At 43.6% G+C, this 20,306-nt stretch overlaps 1 protein-coding gene across 1 annotated transcript in view; it reads right to left on the minus strand.

Moving 5' to 3' along the window:
* LOC126184952 (zinc finger C4H2 domain-containing protein) overlaps positions 1 to 20,306 on the minus strand; it is a 151,814-nt gene that overhangs the window by 102,261 nt on the left and 29,247 nt on the right. Inside the window, exon 2 of the mRNA XM_049927628.1 lies at positions 8,612 to 8,783. Coding sequence (XP_049783585.1) covers positions 8,612 to 8,783 — 172 coding nt within the window. The remainder of the gene's footprint in view (positions 1 to 8,611; positions 8,784 to 20,306) is intronic.

A 20,306-nucleotide genomic window follows, 5' to 3' on the forward strand; every position in this document is an offset into this window, starting at 1 on the left:
ATAGTGGCAGAGATGCCTTGGACAACTACATCAATTGAATTCAAGAGGGGATGTCAAAGTGGACAGCAAATGTATATAAAGGTCAAATTAGCCCTGCGGAATGCCCAACGTGGGAGCCTGTGTGCCTGGCGGCAGCAAGGTAATGATAGAATCACCGGAAAGTGGTCACTGTCACAGAGGTCATCATGAAATGACCAACGTAGGGAAGCCACGAGGGCAGGGGAGATCGTGAGATTGATATGACATGAGTGGCACTGTAGTGGGTAGGGGAACCATCATTGATGATAGAGAAATCGAGGTCTGTGATAAGTTGGTCAATTAGGATACCCCTACCCACTGAAGCAACGCTCCCACACAGTGGATGGTGAGAATTGAAGTCCCCAAGGAGGAGAAACGGTGGCAGGAGTTGCTGGATTAAGATAGACAGTACAATGTAAGCAAGTGGCCTATCTGGAGGGAGGTAGACATTACAAATGTTGATTGTTGGGGTCGTTTGCACTCAAACCGCTATTGCTTCACCAGATACTACTCCGGGGCCTGTATGGTTCTGACAGAACGTTCAACAACCATGAAAAGTTGGGAAGTGGTCATCACGGAAATGTGTTTCTTGAAGAATGAGACAGAACACAGAATAAGAGGAGACAAGACGTTGCATTTCTGGTAGGTGACAATAGTATCCGTTGCAATTCAGTGGATGATCGTGTGGCGTGAGTCCAAGGCAGACATGAAGAAGCCAAGGAAGAGGTCAGGTCACTCAGTCAGTAGTTATCACTGAGAAGGATGGGGTGACGTCCATAAATAATATGTCAGACCCAGGTTGCAGGGGAAGGTGTGGAGGGGGCGGGGGGAGATGGCACCTTTGGGGGCACCTTGTCTTGGGATTTGTTTCTTCCTCTTCTCTTTCTGAGGTGGAGGAGGGCAGGGCACAGGGGGAAGTACTGGCTTCTGCAAGATCTGGAACTGAAAGAGAGCAGGCCGCCTTGGGGCACACAGATGGTGTGCCTCGTGGCTGAGTGGTGATAACAGTCTTCTGGCCTGAGAGACACCGGGGAGAGGGGTCCTGGGAGGGAGCTCGATCACAGGCAGATGCCGAAGAAGAGGGGCACGTCTTCGGCCAGGGTGGGGGAGCGGCTCCCTGACAGGAGGTCGTGGGAACTGCAGGGGATGGGGGGGGGGGGGGAGGGGGCTGGGGTGAGGATCAGGATGAGGATGACGAGGAAAGGAAGTAACAGAGGCAAAAGTTGAAGATAGTGACACTGGGTGGGGTGTCTCATACTTTTGGTGAACCTCAGCATAAGACAGGTGATCCAGGGACTCTTATTCTTGGATCTTCTTTTCACTCTTGTAAGCCGAGCTCCAGTGAGCAAGGGGAGTGGCGGTCAGCACAATTGACACAGGCGCCGGAACACAGGGGCTTCCCTCATGGAGTGGGTGACCACAGTCACCACACAAAGGGTATGCTGTACAGCAGGAAGACATGCCCAAAACACAAGCACCGAAAGCACCAAACAGGTGGAGGGATGTACGGCTTCAAGTCACAGCTGTAGCACATAACCTTGACCTTCTCTGGAAGGATATCCCCCTCAGAAGCTTGAATGAAGGTGCCAGTATCGGTGCGGTTGTCTTTGTGACCCTTCTGCACGTGTCAAACAGATTCAAAAACAGAACGTCCACTCAAGATTAGCCCGGAGTTCCTCATCAATTTTCAGGATGAGATCCCTATGGAAAATTACTCCTTGGACCATACTCGGAGATTGTTGAGAAGAGATAGACACCAGGACACTGCCAAGACGATCACAGGCACAAAGAGTTGCGGATTGGGTGGCAGAAGAAGTTTTGATCAACAGGAAGCCCGACCACACCTTACTGAGGGACTCCAGTTCACCAAACTTGTCCTCGATATTTTCCATGAAAAACAATGGCTTTGTGGCGGTGAATGTGTCTCCATCCATCCTAATACAGACAAGGTGACGGGGACAGGCTTTCAGCCCAAGACGGCGAGCCAGGCCCTCCTCCCATGGTGTTGCCAGGGAAAGGAAGGTTGCCGGGTCATACGAAGGAGCATTCAAAGATCCTTCACTGTTCAAAGATACAGCTGTTTGAGAATGGTCAGATTTTTGCAGCTCGATACGCTTCATGCACCAAGCACCTGCCCTGATACCACCTATTCAAACCAGGGGCTCTCTCCATGGGCGTCACCCAGCCACAGCAACGACGGTTTGGCATGGCGGCTATTGCCAGGAATTCTGATGTTCCAAGAAGATAAGCAACTACACCTTGGCATACAGGGGGAGGGAACAGCTCTGGTATCAGTAGTGTGATCCCTGTGCTGTCAGGGGGCTCAGCCATATGGGTACATAACAGTCCCACCAAAAGGACTGACTACACGTACTGGTGGCCTAGCAGGGTGGAAAAGGGGCTACAGTGGGGAAGGGAGAGGGGAAGGAAGGGGGAGAGTAATCCACACCGTAGATGCTAGGGATGGAGTTATTCCCTGTACGACTCCCACTAAGAACAGGAAATTTTGTAGTGGAGGTCAAACCTCAAGTGGGGAACTAAGTGCCAAAGAGAATGAAAGGACAGGTAAAAGGAACAGAATTGCAACTAATAGAGGAAACCAGGTGGATAGCCAGGGCAACATAAATCAGAACATCGAGAGAGGGGAAGGAGGTGGCAACGGTGAAGGAGCAAGGATACGGAAGGAGGGGGCAGGATGAAGGAAATGCAGCCAGGGAATGAAGAATGGACCACAACAGCTCAGGGCTCTGTGTGCGTCATGCACGAACTCACGAAAGAAATGTGAGCCCCTTGGGGGGACGGTAACTCCCTTTCTTCAAGACAGACAATGTAGTCTCCACAGTAGATACTCTGATCCCCGAGCAGTTAATAGACTTCAATGGAGATGAACAAATGATTCCTCTGCATGAGGCCTTACCACATTTGCTGCCAGTGGCTTCTCCCTTACATGCTCAAGTGGTGTGTCCAAAGTGCTGGCACTTAAAACAGTATATTGGACTGAGTATATAAGGCCTCACACCTAAGCGAATACAATCTACCTTGATACACCATGGGACGCAGCTACTGAATGTAAGAAGAAAGAAACTGGTATCATCAGTTCACCCTCTATCCTTTTCATAAGATGACCATCCGTCCCGTTTTTTTTTCTCTTTTCTTTTTCTTTTTTTTTTCGATTTTTGTGTGTCTGTCCCGAATTTTTTCAAAGGTAATTCAGGACACCTGTTTGTCCCGAAATTAACAATCTTGACCCAATTTGTCCCGAATTAGACATTCATTTCACCTGTATCGGTATATTTTATTATTAGTTTTAGTTATGGTGGGAAATTGTTTGACAAGAGGGTACGACAAATTGTCGAAACCGTTATCAAACTGTTTCTACTGTGCAAACACATGTTGGCCGCAGCTTGAACAGCTAATAGGCAGTCAGAGACCACGGCAACTGGGAAAAAGTCGCACTCAAACGCATTTGCGCAGTCGAAATGGTCCTAACCATAACTCGAACAGAAGAAGGAAGAAATCTGCATATTTTCTGATAGCCACGGAAGAGGCAGAGGAGGTTTTAAGGCAAACATGCAGACGAAATACAAAGTAACTCGAACAGACGAACAGTAATATACGCTCTCGTTGACTTTGGCGTCGCCAACGCAGTGTATGCTGGTCTCTAGAATACTACCATTTGTCATCTGTGTGCACCATATTATATCAGATTGAATTTTGTGTTACGTCGTGTTATGGTATATTACGTTTGATAAGTTTATTTTGTAAAAATACTTCTTCGTAAGAATGAGTTCAAAGAAGCGCAAATGCTCCTTCAATGAACAATTGTAGAAAGAATGTCCATTCAACAGTGACATTAGTTCTTCAGACTCAAAAGAAAAAGTGAGGTGCAACACATGTGCTTCTAGTTTCTCACTAAGTCACAGTGGATGTGGTGGTATACAACTAGATTTCAAAACATAAAAGAGCAGTCTCTGCAGCAGCATCTAGTGCAACATTAAAGTCATTTTTTACATCAGAGAAACGTTTTGGTCAGGAGGAGAGGTTAGTTGCAACTGAGGGCATTTTTGCGTATCATACAATTCAGCACAATCATAGTTTCAGACCTATGGACTGTACATCGAAGCTTCTTCAAGCAACATTAGAGCCTAATTTTGTTTGTGCACATACAAAAACAGAGGCAATAATTGTGAATGTGTTAGCTCCTCATGCATTAGATATGTTGCAACATGATTTAGAAAAAGTGACATTTATTTCACTTCTGACTGATGTATCTAACCACAAAGAGATTAAGGTCTTTCCTATCCTTGTCAGATATTTTGATTACAAAACTGGTGTAAAAGTAAGGTTATTACAATTAAAACCGTTGCCTGGGGAAACATTTACTATTTTGAGTGGCTATTTAACAGACTGCCTCAGAAAAAACAGCTTAGAAGAAAAAGTTGTTGTACTGTGTGCTGATAACACTAATTGCAATTTTGGAGGTGCTGCAAGAAAAGGTCAGAATAATGTTTTTACTAAACTACAAGTGAAAGTCGGTAATAGACTGATAGGGATTGGTTGTGATGCTCATATACTGCATAATACTGTTCGAACAGCTACTGATATTTTGCCTATAGATATAGAAACGGTAGTTTCCAAAATATTTTTCTATTTCAAATCATGCACTGTGAGAGTTGAAACTCTGAAGGACTTTTGCAGCTTTATTGAAACAGATTTTACAACGATTTTGGGTTATGCTCAAACAAGATGGTTAGCACTGTTGCCTGCTGTTGAGTGAGTCATTAAAATGTTTAAATCACTAAAATCATACTTCAAATCTGAAAAAAAAGTGTCCATTGTTACTTCAAAACTTCTTTCAAAACCTTTTGTCTGAAGTATGGCTATATTTTGTTCACAGTCAGGCTTCATCATTTCATGAAGCAGTTAAAAAAGTTGAAGGACAGACAGTCACTATATTTGAACTGGCTGATTGTATTAGTAAGTTGAAAACTACATTGCAGTCCAAAATTTAAGACCAGTTCCTTCCCTCAAGAGTTAAAACAATTCTTGAAACTCTTGAAACAGAGGTAGGTCTGCTTCCAGCAGAGGTAAAGAGTTTTCATGATACTGTATTATTTTTCTATGAAACTGCTCTATCCTACTTAAAAAAGTGGACTGAAAAAAGTTTCCAGAATGGACTGCTACAATTGAGTTACCTTGAATCAAATATCTGTATGGGATGACATTGAAAGAATTCTTCCCCAGTTAGCAAAACTGTGCCATATGTTCAGTTTACAGAAAATGTAATGTGTGATGAGTATGTCAGTGTCAAACAGTTTGTAACCACTGAGAAAATCATTGAATGGACTGCTAACAACACTGTTCCAGGTCAAAGATGGGTTGAGATGATTTCTCATTTCAGCCAGAATCATGTGCCATTCTCAAATGTACTCAAGCTAGTGGAGTTTCTTTTCTGCCTTCCTGGCACTAATGCTGCTACTGAAAGGGTATTTTCCCACATGGACAATATATGGACAAGTGACAAAACACAGTTGGCTGTAGAAATCATGAAAGCAATGTTAGTAAGTAGAATAAATTATGATGAAACTTGTGTCGAGTTTTTTCATATGTTGTTGAAAAATACAGACTTGATACAGAAAATTCACAGCACTGATTAATACAGTTGCCCTGATCACACTCATTCATCTTGGACGGTATTAATAAAATGTAAATGTGCTTTACTTTGTAACAAATTTAATTGATATTTTGTATTTATTACATTTTATTGAAACCTTCTTCTCATATAATAAATAAATAAATATAGCCTACCAGAATGAGATTTTCACTCTGCAGCGGAGTGTGCGCTGATATGAAACTTCCTGGCAGATTAAAACTGTGTGCCCGACCGAGACTCGAACCAGAAGTAAAGCTGTGAGGACCGGGCATGAGTCGTGCTTCGCTAGCTCAGATGGTAGAGCACTTGCCAGCGAAAGGCAAAGGTCCCGAGTTCGAGTCTCTGTCGGGCACACAGTTTTAATCTGCCAGGAAGTTTCAAATACAGCCTATTTTGCAAAATTTTTAATGTGTTCCGGATTTGGGCCTAGGAAATATGTTAATGTCTCGAATTTGAGTCTAGATAATATGGTCACCTTACTTTTCATTATACAGGTTATATGAAAAAGAATCATCCAATTTGGCAAGTCTGTATTTCTGAAAGTAAAACATATACAATGAATTTTGTTTTTTTGAGCAACGGGAAACTCAAAAACTTGTTTTTCATGCCTTTTCATAGGTGTTCAATATGCACCCCATTGAGATGCACGGCATATGACAATGCAGTATTTAAATTTCTCCCACACTGCAGCAAGCATGTCTTGAGGTACGGCTTCCACAGCTGCTGTTATGTGATGTCTCAGTTCATCCATTGTTGTCGGCAATGGAGGCATATCAACAGTCTTTTATAAACCCCACAAGAAATAATCACAAATAGTCAGGTCCAGTGACCTTTGAGGATAGTAATGTAAGGCTGAATCATTTGGTCCAGTGTGACTGACCCATCATTCAGTAATCCTTTGATTTAGAAGTTTCTGCACTTCCAGATGCCAGCGAGGCAGTGCCCCACATCCTGTTGGTAAACAACGTCATTACAATCAGTCTCCAACTATGGGAAAAGAAAGTTGTCAAGGATATCCTGTAATAGTGTTCTCGGCAAATGAAAATGGACCATACACCTTTTCCCGTGAAACTGCACAAAACGCATTAAATTTTGTAGAGTCCCTCTTGTGTTGTAGAATTTCATGTGGTGGTTGTGTACCCTATATTCTCACATTGTGACAGTTCATCTTTCCATTTTAATGGAATGTTGCCTTGTCACTAAACACCAAGTATGGAAGAAAATTTATCCTCCATCTTGTGAAGAACGAAATTACAGAACTTCACACATTGCTGTTGGTCACCTTCACGAAGAGCTTGCAGTAGCTGAATTTCGTATGGTTTCATGTGAAAACGTTGGCACAACATACGCCAGACGGACATTGGAGGCATGTTTACCTGTAGAGCTGCACAGCAAATGGGTTTCTACAGACACTTTCTGAATATATGGCAGATGCATTCGAAATGTGTGTCAGACACTTGAGGGCGACCCAGCAAATTGCCTTTACACAAACAACCTGTTTCTCGAAATTTTTCACGTCATCATCTAATGCTCTGTGCTGTAGGAGGATCCATACCATACCCATTACGACAGTCACAGTGAACAATTACTGACCCTAACTATGCAATATATAGAACACAAAATGCTTTCTGTTGTCCGGACATCAGTTTTACTAGAACTGAATTGGGCACACTTTTAAGTATTAAAAACACATTCTGTCTAGTAACACAAGCATTCAGTTATTATAAACTGATTTATTTGGAAAAAATCCCAAATCAGGACTGGCTACAAGAGTTCTTTAGTGCAAGTGAGTGTTGATACTCACCAGCAGTTCACCCATTCCATAGGGAGATGGTTGATTGAATTTGAAGAGTTCCATCTCAGTCCCACAAGCCGTTAGGTAAATAAGGGTCCATCCCAATGGAGCCCCACTTGCCTGGTTATGCCTTACACAACTGAGGTGTGACAGGTGCACTAGAGGCTGCCCACTAATGACTGTTCCACTTCAACAGCCATATGTTCCATCAGTGCACAGTACACCTTGAGATTGATGTTCCTTTAATATGGGTTTTTACTGTCCCTATGATCCATGCAGTTAAGATAAGATCCCTGTGACACAACTTTCACCACTGCACTGCATCACGATTGCTGAAGCATGGCTGGAGCTCAAGGTTACAGAGGACCAGTGGCATTTACCCATCCCTAGCTCAGGAAACGTAGCGAGTCAAGCTTGGATCCACCAAATGAAGGCTGAGCTCTCTCAGATGCTTGCCATTTAGAATGACCTAGGGCATGTGTGGTTTTATGAAAATACCATGGATGCGGCAAGCACTATCCCCCAGTTTAAATCAGACTTTCAAGGAAATGTGCACATAACAATAAACAGTACAAACAGAAAATTTTCAGCTGAATGCAGTGAATGGCATTCCCTTCAGAAGTTTGCTAAGCCAATGTCACAGATGATATAAGACACCTGCAAGTTAAAACAAGATTTGTTCTATAGGTACGTCATTTATGATAAGACAATTTTCACATAAAAGACACTGCCTTTTTTTCCACCAAAATGTAGCTTTCAAGCATCAGTCTGCAGCAAAAAGCATTAGATGACCGACTAATGTGTTGCTGTAACAATAGGAGCAGCAATGCTTGAATAGAGGAGGAGGAGGAGAGGAGGAGAAAACTTCAACAACATTCTCAAAAGCAAATATCTGGTGTGTTTGACATAACTGCCTAGAAAGGTGCCAATAGGATAGTTTCAAAATTACAAACAAAAAAGATTGAGAAAGTGGAATTACAAACAGCCAACATCCATTACACTGTTAAACATTTCCAACAGAATGGGATATTTTTGTTCATTAGTTATGATGAAGAGGCTGATCATGTTATGTCTAGCTTAGCATTAAGTTAAAAATACGATTCATTAGTACTGTTTGTATATTAGCAACCAAGTTTTCTTCTCACCGCATTTATGTCAGCATGGATCTGTCTCAGCTCTTCAACGTGTGCCATTTTCTCTTGCATAAGGAGATCCATTTCTTGTTTGTACTCTGACAAACATTTTTCTTCTTGTTCTGTTGTTTCAACCTCTTGAATTATTCTCATTTTCATTTTCTCCAACTGCAGTGTTTTTGCTCTGAAATAATCGCAAGACTATTGGAAAATGCAATGCTAATAGAACCCTATTAATGGATTTTTCACATAACAAGCAATAAGCAAGTTTATATCAGCCACTCCACACAACACTGTAATTTACAGTTCTATTATTATACGAGGGTTGGAACTTTAATACTGGCAACTATTAATTTACAGCTCATACAAAATAGTTCCATGTTTCAAAGTTTTACTGACCTTCAAAGTAGTCACCAGCATTGTGTATAGCCCCTTACCAGTGATGTGGAAGTCGTAGGATACTCTTAGCAGTGCCAGTTGTGTTGACAGTTCGAGTGGCGCAGTCCATTGCTCGATGAATTTGTAGCAGTTCTCAAGTGAATGCCGTGAAATGTTTCCTTCAGTTTAGAACTCAAGTAGAACTTACGAGGGCTTAAGTCAGGGGAGTGCAGCAGGTGGTATAGCACTTAGCAGCCCCATCAGTCAAACAAATCAGTAACAGCTTGCACTTTATGTGCTTCAGCATTGTTCTGCAAAATGATGGTCAGGTCCTGCAGAAAGTGTCACCACTTCTTTCTTTATGCTGTTCATTTTTGGAACCCAACCAATGACCAGCTTAGAGGCAGAATTGATGACACTTTCTGCAGGACCTGACCATCATTTACTGCACTCCCCTGACTTAAGCCATCGTAAGTTCTACTTGAATTCTAAACTGAAGGAAAAATTTCACGGCATTTGCTTCAGAACTACTGCAAATTCGTCGAGCAATAGACTGCGCCACTAGAACTGTCAATGCAACTGGCACTGCTAAGAGTATCCTATGACTTCCACATCACTGGCAACGGGTTATACACAATGCTGGTGACTACTTTGAAGGTCAGTAAAACTTTGAAACACTTAACTATTTTGTAAAAGCTGTAAATAAATAGTTGCCGCTATTAAAATTCCAGCCATTGTAGCTTATGTTATGATATTGGATGTTCTTGATGTTATTAATGAAGCACCCTCAACACAAATATTAGAAAGTAACTATTCAAATTCATTTTACACACTGCTTATGAGCACAATTTGAGTGGAGGCTAGTCCCCCCCCCCCCCCACACACACACACACACACCCCTCACCTTCCCTGTTAAAATATGCATAGTATCCATACTTTCAAAATTCACAAGGAGTAATATTTTCTGAAATGGCCATCTTTTCATGAATATGACACTTTTGTAAATACTGTGAACTATTAAAACTGGAAGTTTTCAATATAATAGTAATAATAATAGTTTTTCTCTAGGAAACATTTTGATACTTAGAGTTGCCTGCCTGTAGCTGGCAAAATGTTATTTCCTGTTGAGTTTTTCAAGTTACGCCCAGCCGATAACTCTGATAAACTTGTGGCTCTATAAATAATCTAGTGAAGAATATCTACATCTACAGTCTGCAGTCCACTTAAGTGGATGGCAGATGGTACTTCCCATTGTACCACGTACTATGGTTTCTTCCTGTTATTTGAATATGGAAGGCAGAATGTTTGGTTTTGTTGTGATTTAGGGAGCAAAAACAACTAAGTCCACACGTGTCCATGTCAGAACCAAGCAACATGAAGATGAAAATGGGAGTGAAAAGCGACTACATGTTAAGCCCAATCGGCGGAAGGAAAGACAGCTAAAACAGGAACTTTCTCTTGGACAAAGGTCCATAAAATATGCCACACACAATGGAGGTCCTGCACTAAAGATTAACTGTCCTTGACCATATTGCTACAATGGATAAAAAGTAAAATTCGGTCAACAGGCTGTGCATCGTTCGCTACAACTGCTGATAACTCAGACAGCAAACATATATTAGAATGTAAGTGGTTAAAGAAAGGGCATTCCGCCAGGATATGGTGAAACTTACAAGGTTGATGACAATGAGCACAAAGTGGTATCAACACTTAACAAATGGCAATGGCTAAAATGACAGTGGCCAATATGCAACCTAACTAAAATAATCTCCTTGTGACTAGAGGGCCAAGAGGAAGTTGGCAAAGCCACTGGGAGAAGTTTAATTCCCCGGAGCTTGTTCCCATGAAGGGGAGACCAGTGGTGATGCCAAAGGGACACCACCTGCTGACAGACAGCAACCCAGAGATGATCAGAGGGAATGGAAGAACTAGCAGCCGCGCAAGTGGAAGCTTTCCTGGACCCGCTGCACGAAGTGATGGCTGGTGTACAGCACACAGAGGCTCTGAAGGGCACAGAGTTGAAGCAAATGACACAATTTAAAAGATGTACTGTGCGGCCTGATACAGAGGCTCTGAAGGGCACAGAGTTGAAGCAAATGACACAATTTAAAAGATGTACTGTGCGGCCTGATACAGGGCGAAGAGCTCTGCTGTAAATACCATGCATTGTTTTGGAAGTCAATACCGAAAATTGATGGTGCCAATGATGAAGATGCACCTGACACCATGGTCAGCCTGAGAGCCATCTGTGTACACAGTGGTACTATCGCGAAGATAAAGAAACATGCGGTGATAGAGTGAGTCTGGAGTAGTGTCCTTAGGAAGTGAATTAAATCCAAGGTGAATATGTGCTGCCGCACAAAGCCAAGGTAGTGGAGGGTTCATGCCCATCAGGAAAGTGGCAGATAGCATGAAGTTAAGTTGCCAGAGCAATAGCCGAAACCGAACTCCATGAGGTAACAGAAGAGGGATGCACTACATACTGGCTGTGAAAGGAGTCATCAAACAAGGAGGCATAGGATGGGTGGTCAGGCATGGCAGAGAAATGGCATGCGTACCCGCTGAGGAGAACACCACGTCTGTATGACAGCAGTAGTTCAGCAGCTTCAGCAGCTTCTGCATACAGACTCCACTGGGCTAGTGTGAAAGGCGCCAGTGGCTGAACGGATGCCACAGTGGTGGACTGTACTGAGACGGTGTAAGATGGACGGACGTGCTGATACATAAAAAAAAACCCATAGCCTAGCTTTGATCAGAAAGGGATCGGTACAAACGGAGAGGGTGGTCCAATCCACTCCCCAGGAAGTATGGCTGAGGACATGCAGGACACTGAGGGACAAGTACATCAGGCAAAGAAAGTTTCCTGTTGAGCATGAGCCCCACAAAATTCTTACTTTCAGTGACTGGAATACTGACAAGCCCAAGATGTAAAGACCAACTGTGCCACCAGAAATTTATACACATGGTTTCGTCAGTGGAAAAGCAAAAGCAATTGTCAATGCTCCACGAGTAAAGATGATCGAAACAACACTGAATATGCAACTCAAGGAGACAAGTCCGTGGAGAAGTGCAACAGATCGCAAAATCGTCAACAAAAAAGGAGCCAGAAATGCCAGGCAGGAGAGAAGCCATAACTAGGTTAATGGCAACAGCAAACAGAGGCACAATGTTTTCCTGGATATAGGAGTCCGACAAGGCAGAACCCACATGTACTTTGAAAACTCTTGTCTTTTAAAAATCATTGAAGTAAATGGGGCAGGCGGCTTCGGAAGCCCCATGTGTAGAGTGTACAGAGGATACTAGTCCTCCAGAGGTGTCATAGGCATTCTCCAATTCAAAAAATAGGGCCACAGTCGGGTATTTTCACAAAAAACCATTCATGACACAGGCTGACAGTGACGAGATTGTCAACTGCAGAATGGCACACTAGAAATCCACATTGTGCAATGGTTAATAAATTGCGAGACTCTAACCACCATATCATCCGGGCGTGAATCATACATTCCATCACCTTGCAAAAACAGCTGACGAGAGAAGTGGGGTGGTAGCCAGAAGGAAGGTGTTTATCCTTACCAGGCTTAGGTATGGGTACGGCAGTGGCTTCACACCAGCATCTGGGAAACACGCCCTTTCCCAAGATGCAACTGTGTGTATGAAGAAGAAAGTGCTTGCCCACAAGAGAAAGGTGCAGCAACATCTGAATGTGAATATCATCCGACCCAGGGGCAGAGGATCGGGATGAAGTAAGAGCATGATCAAGCTGACTCCTAGGAAACGCAGCATTGTAGCGCTCACAAGAAGAGAAGAGTACTGAACGAGCCTCCTCCACTCGTTTCTGATGGAGGAAGGTAGGGTTATGGTGGGTGGAACTCGAAATCTCTACAAAATAGCAGCCCAAGGTGTTGGAGATAGCAATAGGGTCCACTACGACATCATTTGCTACTGTCAGGCCAAAAATTGGGGAATGGACCTTGGTCCCAGAAAGCCATCGAAGGTTGGCCACACGAAGGAAGACTGAGTGTAATTGTTAAAAGAACTTGTAAATGAAATCCAACTAGCTTTTTTGCTATCCCGAAGAACGCGAAGATACTGTGCATGCAACTGTTTGTAACAGATACAGTTTGCCATTATAGGATGACTGTTAAAAACACGAACAGCACGCCTCTGTGTAAGAACTGTGTCACAGGATACCGCAGTCAACGGAGAAACCGGGACATGACACGGTTTACATGAAGTGCGAGGAATGGAATGTTCTGCAGTGGTAAGGATAATGTTTGTAAGGTATTCTACCTGGTCATCACAACTGAGGACAAGTTGTTTGTCGAATGTCGCCAAGGAGGAGTAAAGCCTCCAGTCAGCCTTAGGAAGCTGCCATTTGGGTTTGCACGTAGGTGGGGCTGAGTCAGCAAATTAATAGCACATAGGAAATGGTTGCTAGAGTCAGAGAGAATGGGCCACTCGAGATGACAGACAAGCTGGTCAGTGCAGAACAAGAGGTCCAAATGGGAATAGGTGTGCATGGAGTCTGAAAGGCATGTGGGTGCTCCAGTGTTAAGGCAGGTGAGGTTGAGTCATTGAGAAGTTCAGCCAAGAGGGCAGCTCTCCGACAGGTCCTGGGAGAACCCCAAAGGAGATGGTATGCATTTAAGTCACTGAGCAGCAAAAAGGGGCGAGAGAATTGCCCAATAAGCTGGAGAAAGTCTGCCCTGGTGACACTGAGCGACGAAGGGATGTAAATGGTACAAAGAGAAAAGGTGAAGCGAGGAAGGAAAATGGGGACTGCAACAGCTTGCAGCCAGGTGTTCAGAGAGATGGTTTGACTATGATCATCATCATCATCATCATCATCATCATCATCATCATCATCATCATCATCATCTCGGATGAGCAGCACGACTCCCCCACAAGACTGAATTCTGTTGTCAGGGGGGAGGCTAAGCAGACTGGAAAGAAGTGCTAGAGGTCAAAGTCATCGTGAGGACGCAATTTTGTTTCCTTGAGTCAGATAAAAATTATACTCTGATTCCAAGGGCAGCCGTAATTCCTCCTTGTTGGATCTAAGACTGCAAACATTTCGTTGGAGGAGTGTCACGATGGGGAAAGGGGAGGAGGGAAAAAAATGAACAGGCATCACCTTGGCAGCTGCCAAGTGCTAGCCTTCGAAGACACTCTACTTCAAGTGACAAAATAAAACATATACAGCTGTCCTTATGATTTTTTTATTTTATTTTGTTACAACCAGTTTCAATGCTTCAGTGTGTCATCTTCAGGCTGTTGTTGATGTGGTACGGGTTGATATGATATACTGGATACGCAGATAATGTGCCAGCACTCCAACTGTCAACTGGAGGATCCTGCTCAATGAGCTCTACAGAGGTGTCTGCAGAGTACAGGGCAGAAAAATGGTTGGTGGTGTGTGCACCGACGACACTGAGGTCGGCTGGGAGAGGGTATCACATGGTGACTCTGTTCAAGAGGATCTGCGAGTTGGCAAAGAAGAAGACTGTTTGCCTTTGTTTGATTTCTTGGAGCCTTTGCAGTTGGCAGATGAAGATTCAGGTGTTGGCCACTTGGAGGAATGTAAAATGTCTTTGCAGGAGTATTCTTTCTGTCCTGTCTGACCTGCTGGTTGTGTAGCAGGTGATTTTGCTGTATGAGGTGAAAATTTAGTGGCTTGTTGCGCAGCTGGAGGAGGAGGAGGAGACAGAGATGCTACTGTGACACTGGGCAATTCTACAACCGCAGTGCTGAATTTGAGGTTGGATGTCTGTGTGCCATATCCTTCATGGAGCAAGATTTAGCAAGAAAAGTATTGTAAGTGCCATATGGTAAAATGCTGGGTTTCCAACTAACCAACAACTTACGAGCAACAGGGTAAGGCACTTTTTCCTTCATCTGGATCTCCTGGATGGCCCGCTCATTGAGATACATGGTACATTCTGGGGAGTGGGTTGCATGATTGCCATTGCAATTGATACAGCAGGGAGAAGGCAGGCAATCGCCCTCGGGTTACACATTTGGGCAGGTATTGACAGAACATTTAAGTGTGGTTGTAATGATGACACTGGAAGCAGCGAATTCAGTTTGGAATGTACGGTTGGATTGTAATGATTTCACTGCCTGCTTTGATCTTTAATGGAAGCACTACTCTACCAAACATGAGAAAAAAAGTGCATGTGGGCACTATGGATGCATCTACCTTTTTCTTCACCTGATCAGAGAGGTAAGTGGATTTCTGCCCCAGTCAGACCACTGAGCAGCCTAGTGTAAATACCACCACACTAAGTATTCAGTGTTTCATGGGCCTTGACATGTATGGGATAGCCGTGGAGGAGCGAAACTCTAGAAGTTGTGCTTGAGAATCGCAAGTAGTCTCCAAAAGCACAGTGCCATTGTATAAACAAGACCAGGATTTCTCAGGGCTGCAATTGCAACAACACCTTTCTGAATAATAAACGGACTAATCATAGCAAAGTACTGACTTTGCTCAGTATGTAAAACTGCAATGAACCAAGTTGCGGCTGAGAGGGTCTTTGAATCATTAGCCTCATTCTGTTTACATTTCATAGACTTAGACTGAGAAGATTTTCGGCTCATTGCAAGAAAATCCTCTATGATTGCCAGAGTGTCTGATGGCCCCCTCCTTCTGACTGCCCGCCGCCCCCCCCCCTCCTCCTCAGAGGGCGGCTCATCCACCTCAGGTGATTGTTCACACCTCATGTCACACCTCCTGAACACCTGACAGATGGTCCAATTGGGAACTTGGGAAGATAACAGCTCAGGTTATTATCCCTCCCTGGGCCTGGTCTGTACCAGGGGTACGTGCAAACCCTACCTGTCGACCAAAGGCTGGGAATTCCAACTTATCCAGTCACCTGTTATGCAACAGAGAAGTGGGCTGGCCTTCAAGAGTACACAGGGAGGAAGAAGAAAAAGAGGAACCTCAAACACCAAAGTAGAGGAAGGATAGGAAAAGAGGAACAAAGAAAGAAAAAAAGAACGAAAAATCAGTGGGAGGACTGTTCTGATGTCAGACTACTAAAAATGCGGGACATAGTCCCAAGAATATTCCAGATACGTTCCCCACAGGAGAGGAAACAGAGTAGCAGGATGACGCACATTCAGCATGGAAGGGAAAAGTGCTGCAAAGGCCGGGGCCCTGTGGTAGCCAAGCACGAATGCACCAAAGAGTTGTGAGCCCCTTTGTGTGTGTGTGTGTGTGTGTGTGTGTGTGTGTGTGTGTGTGTGTGTGTGTGTGTGTGTTGTCGGGGTAGGGGGGGGGGGGGGGAGGAACAACTGCATAAGTGCCTCTATGTGGTGTAGTGATTCTGATCTTGCCTTTTTGGTCCCTTTGGGAACGATACGTAAGAGATCGCATAAGAATGATTCTTGAAATTTTTAACATGTTTCCCCAGTGTTGTTGGCATCTGTCTTCAAGTATGTGCTAGTTCAGGTACTTTAGCATTTCTACGAATTGCAGATACAAATAACAAACTGCAGCAGCTTTACTCATATACTGATGAATGATGTATATAAATTTATCGTAATTATGCTAGATTTCACATTTAGTCAAAATGAAAAAAATAAATGCTCAAATTCCCAATCTTTTCCTTTGATGTAATCTCAGTGTTTTTTTTTAATTATTGTTTTACATATTCACTTCACTTTCCTTGTAAATTAGGAAAAACTATGTATTGCTTTCTTATAATAATTTGTACCTAGTTATTTTGTTAGGTGCATCGTTAACTGGTGACAGATCAGAAAGAAATTCCTGGGTCAAATTCTAGATCAGGGCCAGTGACAGTCTCTACCATTCACAGATTGATCATGTGTAACTTTTGCAAAGCCACCGAGATGATACTTTCATGTTACCAACAGAAGGCGAGAAAATGAATGTCAAGCACTATAATGGAAACCATTCTGTATTTGCTGTTGTCATAAATATTTGTTTAACTACATTAAAATTTTGTGGTTGTGGCCAGGCTGGGATGTGACAGTTTTGTTGAGAGTTGGTGAATACAAATTAATGTTAAAACCAAAATACCAGGTGGTTGTGACAAACTGATCTGTAGCTTAGCCCATGGCCTAGATTAGTTTAGAATATTATACTTGTAAAAATTAAATTCAATTATTATTGTCACATGTTCCACAAATTATGAGGTTGTGGTTAGGTTGGGATCTTTCACAACAACTTTAATAAAAATGAAGTATTTTCATTTTCAAATTATTTGCACATTTCTTCCATGTGTGTTATGATTTTAAAGGTTGCGATATACTGACATGAGAATGTGACAATATTCCTACGAAACACATTGACTGTCCATTACTATCTCACTGATTGCATAGACCTAGCAACACACACTCTTCTCACACTTTTTCACACTTCATGGAATGCACAGAAAATATAGCTGCATGAAACACGTGGGTACACCACTGGCTCTTATCTAGACTTTTCTTCGCCTTATATTGTGTGATCTTGACAGCTTCACTGACAACCTACATCTGAGAAAGTTTTGACTGCTTTATATTTTAATGTCGAGTTTCAACGAGATATTTTTAAGTGTGTCCAATAAGAATGTTACCAATAGACTAAATTGTTCACAGTTCCTGGTCTCCCACTTTCTTGCACATTTTTATGCGCCGCAGCAGTGCCATAGAGGAAATTTCTAGTAAAATGTGCATACAGTAATGACATCCCCAGTGTAAGCAAAAAAACAGATGTGACAGCCTTACCATTGGCATTGTTTTAACTGAACAGAACAAAATATGTATCTTGATGAAAAAAGGTGTATCAGTTACTACACGCACACACACAGTGCCAATATTAATAAACTATTTATGCAGCAGCTGCTAATACAGAAATAGAGAATTTGAGCAATATTATTTTCAGTATCAGTCCACTGAACAGATCAAATGATTTAAAATATTTATGTCACTTGAACCTCATCATTTTGGTCGCAGTTGCAACGTTGGTGAATTGTATTCACGAAAATGTTATTAAAATGGTGAACAGTATTCTGCTTTGGCTTACATCACAATGAACATCCACACATTCATAGTCTCCTTAATGACACGCAGTTTGTTGCGAGTACTGTTATGCCATTCCATGTCCCAAAGCTGAAAAACCCTGTGGTGTAAGACAGAATGCAGGTCAGTTTTGGAGATGCCCATCTCCAGAAACTGTTGCGGCATCGACTGTGCGGCCAGCCTGCTAGCGAGTTCATTGCCTGGGATTCCGACATGTCCTGGGGTCCACACGAACACCACTGAACGACAGGACCATTCCAGGGTATAGATGGACTCCTGAATGGACACTACCAAAGGATGGCGAGGGTGGGCACTGGTCGATAGCTTGTAGGCTGCTCAAGGAGTCAGTACACAGGAGAAATGACTCACCAGGGCACGAGCGGATGTGCTCAAGCGCATGAGATATGGCCACCAGGTCTGCCATGAAAACACTGCAGCAATCTGGAAAGGAGTGCTGTTCAATATGTCCTCCATGAACATACACAAAGAGTATGTGACCATCAGCCCTCGAGCTGTCGGTGTAAACCACTTCATGGCCCTGGTTCGTATCTAGAATCTAGACGAAGTGATAGCGGAGAGCCGCAAGGTTAATGGAATCCTTATGACCATGCAAAAGATGCAGAAGAATCTGCGGCCTAGGTGTACACCATGGATGAGTACATGAATTCACCTTGAGGAGGGGTGGAAACAGTAAGGACTCCAGTTCTGACAGAAGGGACTGGACACGAACTGCAATTGTAAGCCCTGACCTGGGCCGCTGATGCGGGTGATGAACCACCGTGGTCGGGAAAAGAAGATAGTAATTCGGATGAGTAGGAGAACTACGAATGTGTGCAAGATAACTGGCCAGCAGTTGTCTGTGCTTAACCTTCAATGGAAGGACTCTGGCCTCCACTAGGACACTGGTCACAAGACTCATCCTAAGAGCTCCTGATGATGATGATGATGATGATGATGATGACAATGACAAGTTGGGTTGAGTGAACACTCGGCATCACGGTCATCAGCGCCCTGACGAAAAGTCAACATGAAATCTCATGGCTGGGGACAAAGGCTGTCCCCACATGCAGAGCAGTTTAAAACATACTAGAGTCTGCTGCCCTTCCCCACCAGTTTAGGGATGGGGCCTGATAGTTCACAAAATTTCACCACTCTGTTAACACTGGTATCAGTATCTGCGAGGACGGTGGGCAGATCTCCAGCGAGACCAAGGGCTGCCCTCAAATCAGTATACAAGACACACGCAGCCAAAATATGCTGAACTGAAAGCAGCACGCCACAAACTTCACAGAAAGGTGGATCCTCCCCCCACCCCCCCACCCCCGCAAGAGGAAGCCATGTGTGAAAGGGCTATGCCTGATGTGCAGTCTAAGTCCGCCAAGCTTTCGTGGTCGGTTTGAGCGACCGCAGCTTGTTGTCCGACACCTGCAACCACTCAGTCTCCAACTGATGCATGATGCATCTGTCAGAAAATGAGATAATGGTGTGCAATGGGATTGGACATTGATGGACAACATCATCCCAACATGCTTCCTTCGCAGCTTTATCAGCAATGTTGTTACCCTGTATCCCAGCATGGCCAGGTACCCAGCAAAATATCACCTCCTTGCCACAGCATTGGAGCTGCTGTAAGCAGTATGGATGAGCTGAATCAGCATGTCTGCCGGATACATTTGGTGAAGCACTTGCAGGGCACTAAGAGTCTGAACAGACAAGAAAACTCTTACGGTGATGTCTGTGGACCTTCTCCAGTGCCATTAGGATGCCATATAACTCCGCATCATAATTTGTAAATTGTTCTGGAAGACGCATTTTAAAAACCCTTTCAGGGAAAACCACAGAACAACCGAAAGCTTTCCCCTGCTGGGATCCATCTATATAAATAACGATAAAACTATGGTACATACTTAAAACAGACGAAAACAAAGTTGTAAAAACCACATCTGGAGTACAATTTTTCGGGTACTGCATCAAGCTTAAAATCACTTTGGGCCTCCGAAGACACCAAGGCGGCAGTGCATTCCACCCTTGGGTCTGTATTTTCATTCCCCAGAGATCCAGATACTTGAGGCAATCCATAGCACGTATACCAAATAGCTGGGGTCACTTGGGGCCAATTCCTGAACAGTTGTTCAAAGGCGGGTTGGATCACTGAACTAAAAGCCAATGACTGGGGCGATGCTGAGATTTTCGGTGCCTGTTGAGACAAAAGGATACGTCGCTGAATCCAGAGAGGTGGTTCACCAGCCTCTGCACACAGACTCTGAACTGAGCTGGTCCGAAAGGCTCCAGTCGATATCCG

Source organism: Schistocerca cancellata, chromosome 4 (genome assembly GCF_023864275.1).
Source record: "Schistocerca cancellata isolate TAMUIC-IGC-003103 chromosome 4, iqSchCanc2.1, whole genome shotgun sequence".
Classification (NCBI taxonomy): Eukaryota; Metazoa; Arthropoda; class Insecta; order Orthoptera; family Acrididae; genus Schistocerca; species Schistocerca cancellata.